We start from the raw sequence: 20,444 nt of genomic DNA, 5'->3' as shown, positions 1-20,444 counted from the left end.
AGGGACGTCAATTTAGCCCTAAAATCCTGCCAAACCTGAGAGACACGAGAGAAATCAAATCGCAGAGCAACTTCCTCGTCGTTCAATGTCCGGATAATTTCAATGGGAGCAGAGACAGCATCACTGTCCTCACGTTCAAGTGTCACAGCACCAAGGGTGAGGTCGACGACGACTTCCTCGGCTTCTGCTTTTACAATGATGTTCGGAGTGTCTTCCTCCTCGTCTTCTTCTGCTCCCTCCAGAAAGAGAGGTGTACTTGATCGCACGTCGGTCCCTTCGTCAGCTTCGTCCAACAGGGGTGGTCTGTCCGCGTCAGAGTGACTTTCTTCATCTACGCCAGCAGTCGATTCCCTCTCTGGCAGCGGTTGCAAGTCCCTGTCCTCTCTTTCCTCCTCGGCCTCGTCGTCCTCGCCTTCATCAAGCTCCATAGGAACCACCTGGCTACCCCTCCTCGCAAAGTCGCGGATGCGCGTTCTCAAGTTTTCTCTAGCCTCGACTCCCTCTTTTGCATCCAGTCGTGGCCTTTTCACGGGACGTTCTTTCTCGCCCGAACCTCGTCGCAAGTTCCAGGAAGCACCTGAGGTGTCCAGAATCATCTGCACGGGTGCGCTGCTATCGGCACGGGAGCGGCTTGAAGGCCTAGTGGCGGAGGTCCGACGGGAAGGTAAGACATTCGAGGAAGGTGCATCATCGAGTCCTCGAGGTTCACGCGGATGTGGTGTTCGGGGCCCCTGAGGAGGCGGACGCGAAGGCTTGGACACCGGGATCTGTGAAGCAGATGGCGAACCAGAAAGCTCCACGCCAGCTGGTAAACGAGAGTCTCTGGGAATATGACCTCGATCGCTGCTAGAAGACTGCGATGCAACCATTTCGTCCAACAACAAACTGGGCGCTCTAGGGGACGGCCTGTCAAGAGGATCCATCGGAGCCTTGACATCGTCGCGAGCAGAGCTCGAAGGCCCTTCATCGAGCAAGTTATGTCCCTCGTTATTATCTGTGTCAGTCACAACGAAAGATTTTGCAACTTCTTTTTGGATTCGCGAAACAGGGGAGGAACTAGCGAGCTGGCCACTCACGCCTGCAGATGACGGGAGAGCTGAATCCATGGTAATGTCTTCACTGGACAACGGAGACTCCACATCAGGTACAGCGTCTAAATTCCGGGCGTCACTCAAAATCCGATCAGACGCGCGTCGAGTCGCTTGCTTGCTCAGAGTCCCTGACGCATTCACATCAAACGTACACCGGGAGGGCGAGAACGATTCCTCGAGCTCTTGCTGATAAATATCGCATAGAATATGAGATGAAGGATGCTCCGCAAGATACAACTCACCTTCAGGCCTGCGACAAGGTTGTTCTCGCTATGCAAGAATATAGTCCGCTTGTCAGGGCTTACATTGATGTCGCATGTATCTGGTCAATGAAGTACTTCGGTTAATCTGTGATTCAAGCACCGTAGGCTGAGAAAACCCACTGGTAGGGAGAATGAAGTCGGCTACAATGAAGGGCGATTGAGTAGCATTAAATGTGCGGTATACCTCATTGAACGCCTTCTGCACCTAGCGAATCGCGAGATTGTGATCAGCGCAGCGACCCTGGTCATGCAAAATCAGGATTACCTTCGATGGATTACACGGCCGCCCATTGATGTAGAAAAATTGCCTATCTGTAGCCGCTCTGCCGCAACCAACTGCGAACTTCGAGACAAGCCCTCGGACTCGAACCTGTGTGCCACTGTGCATGTTGAGTCGTCCAATCCCATGAACATGATAAGTTGAAAGCGTGGCACACCTGTCTTCTCCTTCAGTAATCGTTCGCCGTTTGAGGACTGACTTCTCCGTCTGTACCTGAAAGCAGAGATCGAGATCCACTAGGTTCTCTAAAGACCTCGGCCCCCATAGGGAGGAGATTGAGGCTCTTGTCGAAGGGGTACCATCTGTACGTAGCTGGACTGTTTTGCGGCTAAAACAATCAAATGAGTGGAATCACATTCAAGAACACATGTGAGACGATATATTACTAACCCGACCTCAGGTTGGTTGGACACAGTCAGACGGACACCCTTGTTCTCCTTTGCACAGGGAACGAGAGCGTACGCACTGAGCAGGTTGAGTGCTTTCCCGAATTCCCGCTTCGCATTTCGTTCGAGCTCTTTCCGACGCACTGGTAGAGGCCTGAACAACCCCGTTATCGCAACAGTCGTACCCCTCTGCCGCGCCGTCTTCTCGCTCCGACTCTTCACTCGCCCGTTCCTGTCCAACTCCAATATTGTACCCATGGGTGCCTCAGAGGCGGTGGCAGTCGTTACTGTCACAGCTTCGCTGAGAGCACATAGAGAGGAGAGTGCTTCGCCCCGGAATCCGAACGTCAGGACGGTTGATAGGTCTTCGAAAGAAGCTAACTTCGACGTGTGGTGTTTCAGACCTGTGACGCGTCAGCGAAACGAGCGGGCAATCAGAGGAATTGGTCGGGCTGGGCGTACCGACACTGTCGTAGTCCTCCGGCGCAATCCCGCTGCCATTGTCGATAACTTCCACCGACTTTAGTCCGTAGTCTTTGAAGCGGACCTCTATGACCCGTGTCCAAAAAATCAATTTCTATGCATAGCTAGACACGATGAATGACTTACCAATGCTTGTAGCACCAGCATCGAGGCTGTTTTCAACAAGTTCCTTCACCGCCGTTTGCAGGTCGATCACTACCTGTCCCGACGTGATTTTATGCACAGAGTGGGAGTCGATTACTTTTATCGAGCCATTCCCTTCCGCCGTCATGACTCTGAGATTAACTGACACGAGTTTGTTATCGAACCTCCGAGAACAGAAGAACACCAGAACGATGTGAGGTCGAATTGGAACACAGTACTAGTAAGTAGGCTAGATACAAGCCTCCTCATTGATAGGCGAGCAATCCTGTCGCATGCGCCACAAGCGCGTACCGCTGCACAATCACTAAACATATCCAAACAAACGCCACACGCGCCCACCATCCACACGTGATCGTATCGTAATTTCGTGAGCCCCTTTATCGCGTTCGCTTTCCACCATTGGCACTTCCTGCCGCGATGGAAAGCGTACGAGGCGTATTCGCCACGCCGGAGCTGCTCAGGTATATCCTCACGTTTCTGAACGACAGTCCTAGGGCACTCGCAGTCAGTGCAAGGGTCTGCAAACTATGGTCCGAAGTTGCCTTGGATAATTTGTGGCAAAATCATCGCGTGCGCCCATGCGACCTGTTTACAATACTTTGCCCAATGCACCTCTCCCCTTCCTATAAACTGGTGAGCTTAAACTCCGCGATACCTTCTTCACGCAACTAATATATCGTTCTTCGTATCAGATGTTCGAGGGGTTACCCGATCCCGCGGGATGGGCGCGGTTCCTGACATATGCGCGTCGCGTTCGCCGCATAACTTTTGAATACTCTCTGAACTTCCCCCTCGAAGAAATCAGTCATGAAGCCCTGGAGGATATGGGCATGACGCGAACTACGGCAACGATACTGCCCAGCTTGACCAGCCTTACCTGGGACTGCAAGGATACGGTGGTGGCGTTTGACTCTGTCATGTTTCTGCATCAAGGCATACGGGAGTTTATCTGGTACCTCCCGAAAGTCGTGCGATACTCTCATCCCTTGTCTTCCTTCTTCACCAACGTCGCGGCTCGGATGCCTGATCTCGATACATTCGAGCTCCGTTCTGTTGCCCCCCTCAAATTGATCCAAAAGGACCTTCTCGAATTTCTTCCAAAGTTGAGGAAGCTGCGGAAACTCGGACTCCCCATATTTTATGTCACGCCGGAGGTGGCGCAAACGCTTGCTACAATCCCCTGCCTGGAGACCATCTATTACTCCGATATTAGTTCGCCATCCTACGGGAACTCGGAAGACGTGGAAGTATTCCGCCCTAGCCTGAGCAGCGACTCCTTCCCTGCGTTGAAGAGCCTCGAGATAGCCGTCCATACCCCTGAATTCCACCACATGGGGTCTACCTGGTCGATGCACAACCTAACTACGCTTCACCTCCAAGAAGTGACACCACTCCTTGCTGACACCGCTCTCAGCGTCGTCACCTGCATCTGCACTCAGTGTCCCTCCCTTGAAAATCTAATCCTCGACTTCCGCTGCTCCATGTTAATCGCGGACGAACAAATGATCGTCGACGATGACGAAGTGGAAATCGACATGGAACCGATAGATATCAAAGTCATTGAGCCGCTGTTTCAAATGCGACACCTCCAGCATTTCACGATATCTCATGACCGCGTTCTAGAGTTATCTCACGAAGATATGGACACTATCGCCTTTCGCTTCCGCAACTTGAAGAGTATTGTACTTAACCCTGAGCCATTCGTTACGGTCAAGTCAGCTCTGACATTAGGAGCGCTCAATTCGCTACTCCGCGAATGTCCCAACATTGAGGAGATCGGCTTGTACATTGACGCGACCCAGCCTGCTTTTGACATGTTGGATATACCCGAAGATAAAGAGGTAGGACGCGCCCTGAAGACGTTACGTTTCGGCACGTCCTACATCGAAGAAGTGCACTCTGTGGCCAACTCGCTCAGCAAGATCGTGCCGGTCAGTTGTACGGTCTCTCACGCGTTGCAGCACCGTGCACATTACATCGCCGACTGGGATCTCACGACGTGCTCCAACCGGTGGAAGGAGGTGGGCGAGGTGGCAGCTTTATTGACAACGGCCCGAGAGGAGGAGAGGCAGAGGACCAGGGAGCTGCAACTGGAGATGGAGCGTCTGCGCGCGCAGCTCACACAAGCTACACAACGATGAACGCCGCGACTTCTGCAGCGGCACGACAGTCCTCTTGGTCTCAGTGGGACGCTCCCAACTCGCTCCCCCAGTAGGGGAGGAGTAGCTCGGTGCGCACGCTTCCATCAATCCACATCAGTGGGACGGGCCACTGCGTGCCAATGCCCTTCGAAGATATGGGTGGCTGAGGGAAGAGCACAAAACGGAGCAAGACCGGAGGAGGATGACGGGTCCTGTGGCAGCGAGCTGAGGGAAATACGCCCCTTTCTGTATGCCTTCGGTGATGTAGCTGACACAGAACGGGTCTGTCGAGGCTATTAATTAAGCGGTTAAATCCATTACAGCCAAGGCAGGAAAAAGAAATGTACATGATGAGGTTCGAGCGTAAGAATAACCGGGAATATAACGGTTACACTGATGAAGGCCGAGCCATGATTCTGTGGTGAGTCGACTAGTGTAAGCTTGCTAATGGTACATGGTCAGATGGGTGGTATGAGCTACTTGAATTGAGAAACGTTCAGTCATTGTCACTTGGTATCATACCCCACTGCTTCCCACGGATCACTGGTGGATGTATACTCTTCCACAAACCTCTCGACTCTTTCCTCCCCCATGTCCAGAAAGGCACTTGGCAACCACGTCTCACTGGGCATCCAAAGATCTCTGTTATGCGCGATACGAAGCAGCTCGCTGACATCCTGCACATCGACATACTGCTTGTCGACCATATCGGGTCTCGTAGACCCCTTATGGTCGGACCATCCCTGCAGCTTCAGTAGCAGCAGCGCGGGCAGCGGCATCACAGGGATGTCGTGGACCTTCGTGATCCGCCCGCGTGGGATGGTCGGTATGCTCATGATGCCGGGGAGCAGGATATCGACCTTGCAGCTGCGCCTGTACCCGTCCAGGCGGAAGTAGAACACCCGGTACGTGGCGTTCGGTGTCTTGGGCTTGATGAGGTAGAACCGGCTGTCCGAGCGGCGGATGAGCTCCTTCAGCTCCTCCTGGGTGTACGAGCTGGTCATGACCACTATATCCACATCCTTCAGATCGATGTATCAGTAAACCGCGGTCGACGATCCTGGATTTTATAGTCCAATGATCGATTTCGGGACGTACATTAGGCGTCCTAGTCGTGCCGTACAGGTTGCACGCCATACTCCCGAAGACGCAGCAGGACAAACCGTTGCGCTCCAGAATACTAGTCGCAACGCGGGCGACTTGCCGCGTCTCCTCCAGTGTAGGGCGATCCAGGAGCCCCAGGTTCCGTCTACGGGTGCCGACGTTGCGCAGGGCGAACATATCGATGGTGGTCAGTAGGGAGGGGAGCCAAAGATACTATCGCTTCTGCCATTGAGCTTATAATACACTTCGCTTGCTTCCATCTGGAACGTGGTGAGAGGGTGAACACGCCTTGATGGTGGTGTGGTTTCTAGCCTTCAATAGACCACCTATATCCGAGTCGTTGCCTCTCTCTTTCACTGTGAGCGTCTAACCTTAACCTACAGCCAAAGATAGAGAACGCACGTTCGGCCTATCGATGGAGCGCGATCCAAGCTGTAGTTCGTTCACTCGAAGAAATTGCGATAAGTCAGCTGCGGCAAGGTCACTAGTCCTTGATGTTCAATGGGAAAACAATCGGGCAAAGCACTACAAAGTAGGACGGCGTGCTTAAGCGTCATTTAGTAATACTAGTGGCGGGAAACTGGAGGTTATTATGATGATACATTGGCAGAGTACTTGAATGATCTGACCTAGGCTACACATCAAAATTGCATGAAAAAAATCGTGATCAATGGATTGGATGAGGGTATGCATGGGGTGATGGAAATAAATAACATGAACGTCTTTCAGCATTGGCAAGAAATCCTCCGCGGCAGAGGCATTTTTGGGTTCCCCCAAGAGTGAGGCGGCCATTTATTCATCCCTCGTCATCACGAATCCGCACTCCCACCCGCCGACCTCCAGAGAAGTATTCACGTCCCTCCACACGCCGACAAAGTTGCCACCCTGAACGTACCCGCGGAACACCAAGCACCCGAGCACCGCCGAGTCCGCGTCCGCCTGCACAACACCGAGCCATCTCAGCGAAAATTCCGCCAAGTTATCCTGAGCGCATATACTCACCGGCGTCCTGAGCAGGCAGACCAGCCCGTCCCACGCGCGCACGCGCCCGACGAACTTGTAACGGCCCCACGCGACCCCGCGCGCATGCTCCGTCTCGCCCGTCAGGATGATGTCCGACACGCCCGACGAACGGTGCGTGACGGTGTCCTCCCAGTCCTCGGAGTCGATGTACGTGGGGTTCGAGTGAGCGTCCGCGTGATCCCCGTCGTCGCCCTCGTCGTCGGAGTCGCTGTCGTCCATCCACACGGTCTCCGCCTTGGCGGATTTGGAGAGGTAGGTGTGCGAAGACCCCGGCGGGGCGAGAGTTTCATACCTGACAATGCGGTCGAATACGGGGTCGTAGATTTCGAGGTGGTCCTGTATATACGCATACAATCAGCTCACCGTCTCACCAGAGTCCATCCCGCAAAACACAACACAAAACAAGGCGTACCCACCTCCCGCTCAACCAACTCGGTTCCGCGGGGGAGCCACGCATTCAACAAGTCCGCCCCCCACTCGTCCGCGCCCAAGTCGAGCGGCTGCTCGTCCGCCAAGCAGTGGTGCTCCTTGAGCGTGCAATACATGGGGCGGTGCGTGATCGGCACGTCGAGCGCCGACACCCGCGCAGGGCGCGTGAGGAGCGTGAGGAACGGCTCCTGCGAGGGCATGACGTACCGCCCGCGCCAGCGCCCCGCGGCCGCGCCGAACTCGTACACCTTCCCCCGCAGCGCGCCGCCGTCGCCGTACGGGTCCGCGCAGCCCACCAGGCGCCACCACAGCTCCTCCCACCTCTCGCTCCCGAGTATCTTCTTCTCGCTCTCCCCCGGCAGGGGCTCGTACGCGCACCGCACGTTCCAGCGGTTCTCGAACTCCTCGAGGTCTTCAACTGCGGGGCCCAGTGCGCCTTGCGCGTCCCGCTGCGCGCGGGTGCATACTTGCACGCCCGAGCGGTGCGTAAGCGCGCGCCAGCCGGCCCTGCCCGCGGCGGTGTCGAGTGCGAGCTGCATCTCTGTGCGCGCGGCGGAGCAGAGGATTGCGCCCGCGGTCAGTGGCGGGCACGCGATCGTGAGCGGGTGGCTAAAGTGCGTGAGCGTGCGCACGGGGGGCTGCGTCGGCGCCGGAGAGGGCGGCGGCGGGTGCTCCTCGGGGTCGAGGGGGACCAGTTGGTGAAGATCTGGGGCGTGGAAGGAGGGGTACTTGAAGGAGGCGACGATGAATGGGTGCAGGAGCCTTTGCAGCTCGAGGCGCCGGCGAGGGTGCTCGCGGAGCAGGTCATCTGGAAGTAATTGAGGATTTTTATATTGGGTACAAATGCGATGTAGACTCACCACGGTCCATGCTCATCCAAAATAGCCACACGATTAAGGATGCGACCTCTCTATTATTGAACCAATCAAACAACCCCCTGGTCAAGGACGCAGCTAGGATTTGCCACAAGAATTCACGAATACCCGCCCAACGGACGAGCAGGGTGCGGTTGTGCTTATCATGCTCGAGCATCATCAGGTACGCCGTCCAGAGATCGTCCGTGAGCTGCTCGAGGGAGGGCACCTCGCGCCTGCGCATTCGGCGGAGCATCTTGCAGCGCTTGACTAACTCTTTCGCAAGGCACCTGTCGGTGGACCAGCGGTCAGGGAAGCGGCGCTGAACGGGTTCCACATCGAACTTTGCGCGAAAGGCATCGGCGTAGAGCGCATAGTTCGTCGGGGGGCTGATGGCTGCGTGGATCGACTTGCAGGTGAGCAGGAGGGCGAGGAGGTCGGCGGGGGGCCCGAGCTCGCTGTTGGTCGCGGCGTAGAAGGCGATGCGGGCGAGGATCTCAGCGTTGACGGTGTCGAGGCGGGGCATGGCGGTGGGGGGAGGGGGAGCGCGGGGGCGGGTTATATACGGGGCCGTGTCAGAGACGGGCAGGTGATGAAGTGCAAACGAGCGACGGGGAGTTGGGTCCCTGCAGTCATGTCAGACGCGGTGAAGTGCCGTCGCTCCGTGGGCGTGGACCAGAGCAAAGCCCGTCTCCGAATGCCGTCCATCTCCTTTTCCGACCCAGGTTTGATCCCCGTCCGCGGCCCCTTTCGTCCTGTCCCGCCGGCACCGTGATATGATATGATCCTCCGCGCAAATCCCCGCCTCGCAACGCCGTTGCTTTGCTGCACCAGGTCACAGTTTCAGACGGAAAGACTCCCACCGACAACGAAATGCAGCCGACACGAGCATGCCCCGCCTCTTCTCACCGTCGCATCGATGCCACCACGGCCTTGAGAAGGAGGTCGTAAACCCATCAGATTTGACCGGCGAATCGTAACGAGCACTGCAAATACCTGTCGCGATCCGTTTTGTTCACCGAACAGCACACACTTTGCACCGAGATCGAACGCTTCATCTCGGCTTACGGCTCTGACTCCAAGATGAGATGAAGTATGTAAATGCTGCCGATTGACGCCGTCAACGTGGCGAAGCAGGCAAAGCGGTGAGCCGTAGTGTACGCATGGTTGTTTGAGACAGAGGGAAATATATCGCTTAAAGGTGAGCTATTTGTCGTTCTATCTGAGGTATGGCAAAGTACCAGTGAAGCAAAACAGAAAAAAGGAAATCAATATATGCCTTGGACATATCCATATATAGAACTGGCACTACTGTAATAGGAAGGAAGGAACGCCTTCGTCACACATCGCCTCGCCTTCCAATAGAATACTACGTATGTCAATGTTACATCAACCTAGCTTTCACTAACCCATGAATATCGAATTAGAGCACTGCAGCGACTTCACCGTCTGCCAGTACTTACTGCAGCGAAAGTGCCTGTCACTACCCAGTATCCACCTTTCATCGCCCCCCTCAATGCCTCCGCTCTCCTTCAACCAGAGAAATTCAAATCGAACTATCATTACATCCATCCGAGTCAAATTCACATGGCATAGGTAAACCATGAAAGACACCTCCCATTTTCTCGGAGCATATCCCCCCGCGCCGGCGCGCTATCAGCCAACGTAACCCGCTCCCTCCTTCGTCATATAAAACGCCCGGGTCACAGGACGCAGCGGATAAACATAGCTTGCATACATGAATGCAAAGGCCAAACAATGTCGGAAGGAGGCCAACGCGGACGCGGAAGCTGTATGATACCTACCTCAGCACCTAGCATTCAGCATTGACGATGTTAATAGCGTCGGCGCCTGTAGAGCCTCTCGAGTCCATATCAGATCTGGGCACACGGACATGGACACGAGCACCCTGCACGATCCCGCGAACCGTCCAATTATCCGACATGAACGCGAAAATGCTTGCATGGACGACTGGCTGCACGGATAGCTAGCTGCACTTGAGGAAAGAGATTTCAAACGCACTAACCACCGCTACACCCGTGCGAATGCGCGTGCCCCCATCTCCAGTGCGGCAGTGCATGACGAAGAGGGACGCCCATAAATACTCGCATAACACTACGCAGCAAAAGCTGAGTGCGAGTTCGCCGCCTACCGTCCGGTCCCCGCAAGATCCAGCGCGGAAAGCGTATCTGCAGCTATATCGGTACCAATCCTCAATTACTTACCGTGAGTGCACAAGCTTCTCCGGAGCCTACCTTCCCAGCCCGCTCCTATTCCGATAGCCCAACAGAAGAATATGACGAGGATGATAAATAGATAGATAGAGAGATAGCATGGAACAGAACAGAACAGAACGATATGGAAGATGGAATAGCGCGGAGTGCCACAGGGTAAAGAGGAACCCCGCCGCAGCCACCCCCACCCCATAGGATTGTCGCGCCCAAGAATAGACTAAGATGGAGAAGTCCGCGTTGGAGGGGATGCGGGGATTAGGCGTGCCAGCTACCAGGGAGAACCCGAGATGAAATGAAAGGATCGTCGAGACCCTGGCGGGCGGAAAGGCGGGGAATGTGCCTTGGATGAGGATAAGGTATACTGCGTGCGGGGCGGAGGAGGCGGTTCAATACTCCTGTAAGAGCAGTGGCCGCTTGGGATTCTTGATGCTTGATTTATGACGTCCGCGAGTTGTCAAAGGCGGGCGAGGATGCTAGGATACAAGTTCCTCGCATGTACCCGGAGTATTCTTGTCCGGCGGTACGAAGAGACGCCACCGTCGGTATGCCCCGTTTGTATCGTGCCGTCGGACATTCTCAAGACGCAAAGCTCAGACGGGTGCCATGACTGGAGTGTCTGCATACAAGGAGCACCACAGCTGTCAGCGGGATTAAGCCATGACTAAGCAACGAACTGATGTCGACAGCGATTAAATGGTCCTAATAATGACCGCGAATCCAGCGGAGAACGTAGTCATCTCGAGCAGCCAGCACTTAGCCCCCTTGGCGGTAGAACGTATGAATGTCCACACACATGTGGTAGGCTCGAGGATGAAGCGCCTTCTTGGAGACAACACGGGGAAACAAGCGAGGCGCCCGGCAGTCCTGAGCATGCGCAACGAATGCGAGTCAATTTGAGAATGGTAACCCGTCGGAAAGTGAGTACGTCGCGCGAGGGCTTGGCGCGCCTACGTCGTTGGATCTGCGTCTGATGCCCGAGGATAGAACGTCCGGTGTATAATCAGATTTAGGTTGCGCCTCCGACGAGGAGGAGAGCCTTGCTGACGTGCGGATCCGTTGGGGAAACGATAGGAAAGACGCCGAGTAGGACGCCGGCGTCAAGACTTGAGCGCAATGAACGTAATAACGCACAAGGAACTTGACCGGGAGTAAAGGAGTTTAATGACCTGGTTATGAATCCGGCAAGGCAAGTACGCATAGTGAAGTAGCAGAACGCACGGAGCCTCGCAGGATCAGCCAAGGACGGGTCGGAACGACTCACGGGGGAAACTCGGGCTCTAACTCGCAGAGCAGCAAGACCGATTGGAGAAAGCTGAACAGTTCGGCGTGCATAGATCAGAACCTCAAAGCGTTTTAGGGAATCCACTGGCAGACCTGTAATATACGGAGAGTCAGTTTGGACTCGGACACAGTCGGACACGCGACTCGCGTCGGCCACGTGTGCCACGTGCAACGGCAATCCCCGTCCGGACAACGCCAGTGGCGTTCGGACAAGTTCTGGAGATCTGCCTCGATCTCAGTTGCTTTACGCCCTGACCTTCACGTACTCGAGGTCGCGACTTGTCGCCAACGGAGTTCGTACTGCCGCCCACTGCGGGTAACGAAATATGGATATTCAGCATTCGCGGAGGGTGTTTCCCCTCCGACGCCGCAACCCTGAAGTGATGGGACCGCCCGTCGTCAAGTTTTAAGTAACGCAGACATGGAGTAATACCCGGTGCGTACCGGAGCCATAAGGATATACGGTAAATGCGACAGGATTGCCTGAAAGGATGTTCACCTCCGTCTTTTTCGCGTATGTTGTTAGGCGCCGCGGTCTGCCACAATCATCGTGCCGCACGGACGGGCCATACTATTCTCCGACTGCGCACTTCGTCTCGTTGTACATGGTGACCGAGAGCTCTCCATTACCGAGAGTGGGTAGCGATGGGTCAACCGCTGAATGCTGTACGTACTGTATTGGTCATTCCAGTTCGCCGTTGCTCTGAAAGGCCCAGCTCTCACCGCGAGTAAAGTGAATTCCAGATGTTTCGTGACAGACATCCGTTTATTTCAACATGTGAAAAACGGAAATCACCTATGCGAAATGCATGAACGCGGTGTTCTGCACGTCCACATACGTGTCTTCTATCTCCGCGGCTTCAGATCAATGTTGGAAGGCACCATGTTTGACAGGATATTGGTTCTCTATTGCACAAGGTAAACAGGTAGACTTAATCCGCACTCACCCTGTCTGCGGACTAGACTGCGTCTGAGGACGGGTCAATTGATACCTTTTGACTCATGACATGCCCGTGAACAGAGCAGGCGGGACGCGCGAAGTCCCGGTATTGGAATTGACCGATGAAATGAACGCTATGTCGCCGTTTCCGAGTCGAGTTTCCCGGCTCTACAACCCTGTAGGTAAGATCTAGACTTGAGCTTGAAGCGTTAGATGATGTCCTCGTGACCGTCCCGAGGCCACGCCTTGGCCTGGATGCCCAGACCCTCCTCCGCTAGTCGGACTTGTCGTACAAAGGAAATCATGGGCAGCTCCCTGGACAAAACAACAAAAACAGGTGCGTCGATGAAGCCCGATCACGGATCCTAGAAACCAAATCAATACTATGTCGCGACTCTCGTCAGCGATCCCATGAACTGCACTCATCGGCGCCGGCGACCACAAATCTTGCCAGGCGTCCACCTCATCCGAGCAACGTATCACATAGCAACACCCTGGCTAACAAGAAAGGAGGTGGGCTTACTGATAAGTCCAAGTTAATGTCCTTGCTCGTATGCGAAGCGGACAGGAATAACTGATCAGCTCTGTCTCGGGACATACCCATGAATGGCCAATAATTCCACGCCGCCGTATCTACAGGGCCACGCGACCTTGCCTACCCTAGACTGGATACGACGGGATGAATGCTGCACTGCTCTGGCCGAGTCCCTAACACTCGGAAGCCTGAAGGTAAGGGCCGACTGTAGCGCCGTCTTCCTAGTATGGAATGAATATTATGGAAGCCGTCCTCCCTAGAATTTTCCGGTCCTCCGAAATTGTCAAGGCGAGACTTGAAGCATCGGATGACACCCATCATAAAGTTTCCTACGGCCAAGCTGTAGCCTGCCCGCCCAGAACCGGAAAATTTCTACCGAGAGAACAAGCCTAGAGGGACTAACCTAAGTGAAGGCTAGTCCCCCTCCGCTTATGCGACTTCGTTGACCGCCAGAAACAGCCGGACGTCATACCTGGACAGATTGAATCCGTATCCCGCGGAGCGACCGTCAATATTTGCAACGTAAAATGCACGCAGCTGCGTCCATGGCACATCTACTGCCGCGGATATGGCGCGGAAAATATGTGCGTAAATGAATCCCGATCATGATAGTGTCAGTGATGCTTACCTTACAGTTTCACGACGCTCCGGGGCCAGGCTAAGAAACATCCAGTCAGCAGCATCGGATGAACATGTCCGTAGGTCATACAACCGACTACCGTTTTCATTCAAACCACGCCCAAGCTCAAAGCATCGCGCAACGTAAACTCGCAAATAGCCTTGGGCACCACGTCTGGAGCGGGCTACTGCCAAGGACGTGGCGCGCAAAAGATGTGCGTTCAATGAACCCCGATCATGATAGAGTGTTAATATTAATGTGCTTACCTTACAATGTCACGACTCTCGGAGACTTGTGCAAAATAGGTTCGATTAGCAACGTCGGACCACATACGCCAGCATATTCTACTAGGCGACGAGCCAACTACCATTCGCGTACCTTTCGCACCCATACCAGACTTGCGAGGCGAACAAGGTGAACGCGCAAGCAGCCTAGGGATCACGTCCGCGGCGTGTTCACTACCGCGGACATGACGCGGAAAAGATGCGCGTAAATGATCCCCGATCATGATAGAGTACTGATAATGCTTACAAGTCCTAACCTCCGGGACCCGACCAGAAACGACCCTATCAACAACGTCGTCCGACCTATCACCATTTCGGACGAACTTGTGGTATACGGTCGGAACTCGGGGGGCTGTTCTGTCTTCGAATGGGTTCGCAAGTGTACTGCGTGTAGACTGCGGGAGCATAGCCAAGTATCAAATGGGTGAGTGATGGCCGATCATAGAATATAACAGATACAATGAGGCTTGGACAACGTCCATGCCCCGACTCGGACCGTCGAATAACTCTGTCAGCGGTGAACATTTACCTGCCAAATTCAATTCCTGTTCGTCCTGCCTTGACTGATGAATACCGTCGAAAATCTCGAGGCAACCCCCCTCCCCGGTTTGAACGCCAGTGATATATGCACCGCGAACGCAGTGCTGCAGCCCGCCCGCAAACGAAACTGACCTATTGACCGGACAAACCGAGAGGGACTAGCATGAACGTAAGCGTAGGCTCGTCCGCCTCGGCGCTTACGAACCCGTTGACCTCCTGCCGCTGCAGCGACGACATGCTTGGACGGATTGAATCCACAGCTCGCGGACGAACTCGATACTTGCCACGTATAACGCAGGCAGCCTGGGGAATTCCGTCCGCGCGTATTCACTGTAACTTCCGCGGACATGGCGGGGAAAAGTGTGCGTGAAACCCCGATCATGATAGAGTATCAATGATGATGAGGCTTACAATGTTCTGCCTCTCGGGTACCCACCTGCAAATGACCCTGCAGGGTGCGTCGTCCGACCTACCACTTCGACCCGCTTGTGGTCTACGGTCCGTACTCGGTTCGCTGTTCTGTCTTTGAATGGGTTTGCTCTGTCTTGGAATGGGTTCGCAAGCTGTCGCGTATTGTAACAGCCTAGCGAAGTATCAGATGGGTGAGTGATGGCCGATCACAGATACAATGAAGCTACCACGTCCCGACTCGGACGCGGACTCGGACCGTCGAACAACCCGGCCAGCGGTCGTGAACAATGTTCCACGGTATCCGCCAAAGTCATTTACAGTGTGGGCTTAGCTCGGCATCGCCCCGCCTTGAACAAAGAATACTTCGAAGTCCCAATTGAATGCCCCCCCCCCCCCAGTCGCCGGCTTCGAACGCCACTGATATATGCGCCCCGAACTCAGAGCTGAAGAATAAATACATAGATAGATAGATACACGGATCACGCACCACATCCTCGCCTCGAGTCAAAGGCTCACAATCTCCCGTAGGTGATGACATGGACAACCCCTGATCGCCGTCCCAAGACTGAACGAACGGAGATCAGCCTAGGACCAAGGCGGTACATTCCCCAGGCCTGTCTCATGAGATTGGCACGCCGAGTGTATCTGCATCTGCCCTAGGCCTATTTTATTATCTGACACATACCCAGGGCCACAGTCAGCAATGTCAATATTATTCGGACTTAGGGCGGAGCCCGTACGAGCAAAGTAAGGGTTTTAGGTTGGGGTGTGAAAGCGTAGAGGCACCATCAGCGTGTCCCCGCCATGGGTCGACTAGTGTTAACGTCACCGGCCATGATCAACTCACAAGCAGCATCGGCGCGCGTGCAGCGAGATGACTGGTAGAGTCCCCGTGGAGTGGGCGTATCAAAAACCTCGGGTGTACATCATAGAGCGACTCGCTAAGTTTCGACTGCCTGTTAGAACTGCTTACAACAGGAACTGGACCCTGGTCAAGACGGAGTTGTCGAGGAATGCGACTACTGTCCGTACCTCCAGACACACCAAGCGGCTCTTTCGGACTATAGACTGATTGTCTCTGGATAGTAGCCTGCATACCTTACCAATACTGCATGCTTATTCACAGGCCAAGATCATGTATAACATCAAAATACAAGATAGATGAGGTAGGTACCTATTATCCACGATATATACAGCAGATGTCCAGTGTCCGTGAATGCAGTGTCCCTCGGTCCCTGTCGGATATGAGGAAAGGAATGTCGTAACGTGTCCATGGTGGACTGGCTCATCGCGTAAGTCCATTCTTTTCTCATCAAGCATTGTCAATAGCGTCTGCGCACAGCCCGCAGCCGATGCATTCCAGGCAGGCTGTAATGAAGGCGTACTCAGTGAAGGCGTTAGGGTGGAACGAATGAACACATACCAAGCCCTCCGCAGCACGCGCAGAGATAGCAGGGACAGCAGAGCGGGTTTTCGAAAGAGCCTGATTGGGATGAAGGCGGTCAGGTGCGCAACAAGCGGCTACGATAGTCAATCCTCACCTCGGCAGCACCAGAAACTCAGCATATGATACCCGCCACTACAACGAGGAACAGCCCGACAAATATAACGATCAAGTACACTGTCCAGTGTTAACACGAGGGAACCGCGAGATCAATTACGAGTCTTGGCAGAAGAAATATGAAACGCACGTTTATGGTTGACGAACGTCCCGTTGTTATTCCCCGTCCCATCGTCCACCGCGCGCTTCAGCAGCTCCCCGCCTACGCCCTCCCCGCCGCCGAAGAACACCGCCGACAACCCCGAGTCCGGGCTTGCGAGCGCCACGCACGCCGCGAGAGCCAGCGAGAGGAGGAAGACCAGCGCTGAGACGAGCAGCCAGCGTTTGTTGAGACGGTGTCGGTGCGAGCAGCGCCCGCCGTGTGCGCACTGGCTCGCTGAGCCCGTGTGGTAGGTCGCGTAGAGGTCCATGTCCGCCGGGCTCGCCGGCTGGTTCGTGATGGGGTATGCTGGCGCTGATTTCGTGTCCATGATAGCTAGAGCAGGGCGACGCTGAAGTGGAACGCGCAGACGGGAGCACGAGGGTATAAGAGGCGGTGGTGGAGAGAAGAAAGTGTTTCTGTTGCGCTTGGCAGCACCGCCGTCATCGTCCCGAAATAGCACTCGAGTTTGAGTGGCTGCGCGACTGCGCATCGACTGTGGCTGTGGCTGCCAGACTGCAGCCATGCCACACTAGTTTTCAAATTCCACCCAGTCCTTCAAGACGACATACGCTGTATTGACATATATTCCAGAGGATTTTAACGCAATATAAGATGGCCCCTACGCCACCTCAGTTCTTGTGCGGGATGCAGAAAAAATCATCTCGACACACACAGTTCCACTCGGAGAAGCCCTGACCAGGGATACAAGTACAGGCTTCCCTCCGGTATGCTCAGCTATGCTCCGAATCCTGCTGGTCAAGGATGTATTGCCGTCGCTCTGTCTATCGCGCATAGCCGTGGCGCTTCCGCAGTACTTACTCGACCTGGCCCAGGCGTGGATAAATTATTAGATTTCGCCCAGTCGATATCTCCTGGCTTTCCTCTTGCACTGGAATGAAATATGACAGTGATGGGAAAGTACTATGCCCACAATTAATCTCGACACAGTACAAATCAAGCCTCCATTAGACAACGAAGTACCGGCGGTGCCGCAAATGTTGATGGATGCCGCCCACATCGTTCCTTCGTCCCTCAATAACTTCAACGAGAAGAGCTCGTGAGTGGAAGTATCAGCTGTCTCTCGGATGTTGATGCTGATGCTCGAGACAGGGGGACCACGGTTATACTCGGGATATGCTTCGTTCCTGGAAGAAAGTCGACATAGAGAAGATCAAGGGATCCAGAATCAATTCTCCATGCAATGTCATCTACATTACAGATGACGAACATATGCATTTTGGGAAGTTCAGTCTCCATCCGGACGGAAGTGAAGTGAGACCAGTCTATGCAATGTCACTACAATCTCAAGCTCATGTTACATTATATAGTATCCTGGTAATCCACACAAGTAAAAGGCAAAGTTTACTTGCGACTTTACGCGCCTAAGCAACGGAGCAAAGGAAGCCGGCGTCGAGATCCACGCCGACGTCGGAGTCGAGCCGTCCGATCCTAGGCTCATCAAACTCCACGCGGCTTTCGCCAGGGTCCTGCATATTTGTGGTGTTGCTGATTGTTTTGCGTTTTTGGGTAGCCATGGAAGCGGGGAGCCCGCGCCCCTGTATTTGAGCCCGACGGACTTTTTCGCTGCTTCTGATCACAAAGCTTCACGCCGCTCTTTATTCTGTCTGACCCGGCAAGAAAGGCGGCAGGGAAAGGCCCATCACTGCAATGCCGAAGGCATGGGCATCGTCTTTCCTCGACTCCCGTGCCGCCTTCATTGACGCGCAGACGCGAGCGCTCACTGACTGCCGACAGGTTGGCCGGGGCAGCTCAGACGGGCTCTCTTGATGACCCGAGGACCATTCCTTGTGCGTTGCGACGTACATGAGCAACCCCAGGGACGGTTGGATTTGAAAACATGCATGCTGAAGGATTCTGGACCTAGTAATTGGCCATATCCCATGTTTTCTCGGACCTAGAATATTCAGCAGGGGCAATTGGCTGGTGCGTACTGCGGGGAAGCTGTACTGCCGTAATATATGGAGGGTGTAAAACCTTGTCGCGGCTCTTGATGTAATACTGGAGTACAGTCGAATCTCCCTCAACCCATAGTGGTCGGTGGAACCCCAAAGTTATGGGTTTTTAGGGAGCATTACCAGAGTGTGACCTATTGTGACACTGGCGGGGAGCGTGACAACCGAGGGTCTGCCCTGGCATACTCCGGACCTATGGGTATATAGCACCATACGGACATCACTCGTGAAGCGCCGTCTGGCGCCGGCAACTTACCCCTCCTTTGTTCAAGAAATTGACCTTGAGAACTTGCACTAAGTTCAAGATGTTGTGGCTGCTACACGAGGTCGACAAATTTATAAGGACAGTATTTCTACCATGTAAGATAATGCTAGGGATATTGTTAGTAATATACTGTACCATTTCGATCTATTCGGCAGGCGGTGTGACGTGTGACTCATCTGACCGATTCGTCATTTCGGCATTTTACTATATATGGTGCGAAGTGGCGCCGCAGGCCAGCTTCTGATACCATATATGGTAAGTCTCACGATCCCAGAGGCCCTGTGACCGGTGACAAACGCCAGATTTCGTCTTCGGCAGGTACCCCTGTGACGCGTGACCGCCGAATAGATCGAAATCATCTGAAAGTCGACCCCACTGGGAGGTCACACCGCCGAACGCGTTCGCGAACTGCAAATGCGAACGTGAGAACCACACCACGGTGCACGTGGGCGCGTGTCGATTCTGTGGCTCTGTCCACCGGCCACAGACGCGTACCCCTTCTGCTTATAAGGCGGTAGGGCCGTGTGAGCACGGCAGAGCCCGCTACCGTAGATATAGATGATATTTGGTAGCAAGTTGAACACTTTACATCCTGAGCAGTGTCATTCTATCTATTTTGCGAAAGTAGCTGTGTTCCAGCAATTATTTCTGACTGAGCATTCAACTCAATGGCCTGGGGTCCTGAGAGATGTCCACTCATCCCTCCCTCAGGTTTCAAGAATACAAGTTACATATGCAAAACAACTGACATCAGAGTATTCTGATTTCACCTTGAGACCGCAAGGTCCAAGGCCCCGAGCAAGGTCAGTTCTGTCTCTGAGTCCATTGACAATCATCCGCCACCTTGGCTATAAAGGGCAAGAGAATGACACATGGCATGACTATCGGGGTCCTTCAAGGACCCCACCTTTGATTGGTCCAAAGCCCTGTCCCGCTCTTGCCGTTCACCATATACGGTTAAGCACCAAATAGTGTCAAATAAATCGCGTAGATCTTGAAACGATCGCAGGTTTCCTACTGTACGAACGGCCGGGGGGTCCAAGACCCACTACCTACGGTAGCGGGAATGATAAAATCTGCATAGCCTGATGGTTTTAACTTGTAAGTTTATTGTATCAGTCTGTGAGATTGAAATTGCTGGGTTATTGTAAAAAAAAATGTGGTGAGTAATCGAAGCTGTCTGTCCAATTGGGGTCACACGAACCCATTGAAGCCCCTTCCGTGCCCTCCCCCTAACAGTTTCCATGGTCAATACTACTGGCATTGCATTGAAAATGTGATGGACAACTTGAATTCATGGAAACTACTCTATTCACGTCATCAATATCCCTGGTATGGTACAATAATATGTGCATAACAAACTGTATTTTATGGATTGAAAGCATAGCCGCCATTGCCTTTTCTCGCTCAATAACAGTTGCGGTGTGGCCGATTCCCCAGGCTCAGGTGGCGTGGCATCCC

At 54.0% G+C, this 20,444-nt stretch overlaps 6 protein-coding genes across 6 annotated transcripts; 2 read left to right on the top strand and 4 right to left on the bottom strand.

The window, feature by feature from the left end:
* Positions 1-1,228: 1,228 nt before the first annotated feature.
* GLOTRDRAFT_45511 (DNA mismatch repair protein MutL) lies at positions 1,229-2,774 on the bottom strand (the record flags this gene model as incomplete). The annotated part of the gene is made up of 7 exons (XM_007869976.1): positions 1,229-1,413; positions 1,475-1,559; positions 1,620-1,734; positions 1,792-1,962; positions 2,025-2,424; positions 2,483-2,569; positions 2,630-2,774. 7 exons carry the CDS (start codon positions 2,772-2,774, stop codon positions 1,229-1,231), a joined length of 1,188 nt encoding a protein of 395 aa, XP_007868167.1.
* Positions 2,775-3,147: 373 nt separating this feature from the next.
* Positions 3,148-4,997, top strand: GLOTRDRAFT_139964 (uncharacterized protein). Its single transcript, XM_007870129.1, has 2 exons — positions 3,148-3,280; positions 3,340-4,997. The coding sequence occupies exons 1-2, from the start codon at positions 3,254-3,256 to the stop codon at positions 4,786-4,788; spliced, it is 1,476 nt and encodes a 491-aa protein (XP_007868320.1). The 5' UTR covers positions 3,148-3,253; the 3' UTR covers positions 4,789-4,997.
* Positions 4,998-5,306: 309 nt separating this feature from the next.
* Positions 5,307-5,991, bottom strand: GLOTRDRAFT_15009 (uncharacterized protein; the record flags this gene model as incomplete). The annotated part of the gene is made up of 2 exons (XM_007869957.1): positions 5,307-5,810; positions 5,887-5,991. Coding segments are annotated over 2 exons (609 nt in total), but the record flags the coding sequence as incomplete, so codon positions are not given.
* Positions 5,992-6,478: 487 nt separating this feature from the next.
* Positions 6,479-8,724, bottom strand: GLOTRDRAFT_122335 (uncharacterized protein; the record flags this gene model as incomplete). The annotated part of the gene is made up of 4 exons (XM_007870128.1): positions 6,479-6,831; positions 6,895-7,251; positions 7,332-8,152; positions 8,205-8,724. 4 exons carry the CDS (start codon positions 8,722-8,724, stop codon positions 6,685-6,687), a joined length of 1,845 nt encoding a protein of 614 aa, XP_007868319.1. The 3' UTR covers positions 6,479-6,684.
* Positions 8,725-16,131: 7,407 nt separating this feature from the next.
* On the bottom strand, positions 16,132-17,175 carry GLOTRDRAFT_117133 (uncharacterized protein; the record flags this gene model as incomplete). The annotated part of the gene is made up of 4 exons (XM_007870127.1): positions 16,132-16,410; positions 16,466-16,525; positions 16,584-16,663; positions 16,734-17,175. A coding segment is annotated over one exon (416 nt), but the record flags the coding sequence as incomplete, so codon positions are not given.
* A 493-nt stretch (positions 17,176-17,668) lies between these two features.
* Positions 17,669-17,910, top strand: GLOTRDRAFT_131285 (uncharacterized protein; the record flags this gene model as incomplete). Its single annotated transcript, XM_007870126.1, has 2 exons — positions 17,669-17,802; positions 17,856-17,910. The coding sequence occupies 2 exons, from the start codon at positions 17,669-17,671 to the stop codon at positions 17,908-17,910; spliced, it is 189 nt and encodes a 62-aa protein (XP_007868317.1).
* Positions 17,911-20,444: the final 2,534 nt, after the last annotated feature.

Source organism: Gloeophyllum trabeum (assembly GCF_000344685.1).
Source record: "Gloeophyllum trabeum ATCC 11539 unplaced genomic scaffold GLOTRscaffold_00011, whole genome shotgun sequence".
Taxonomy (NCBI): Eukaryota; Fungi; Basidiomycota; class Agaricomycetes; order Gloeophyllales; family Gloeophyllaceae; genus Gloeophyllum; species Gloeophyllum trabeum.
The sequence above is the reverse complement of the archived record's forward strand: the minus strand, read 5'-3'. Positions and strand labels throughout refer to the sequence as shown.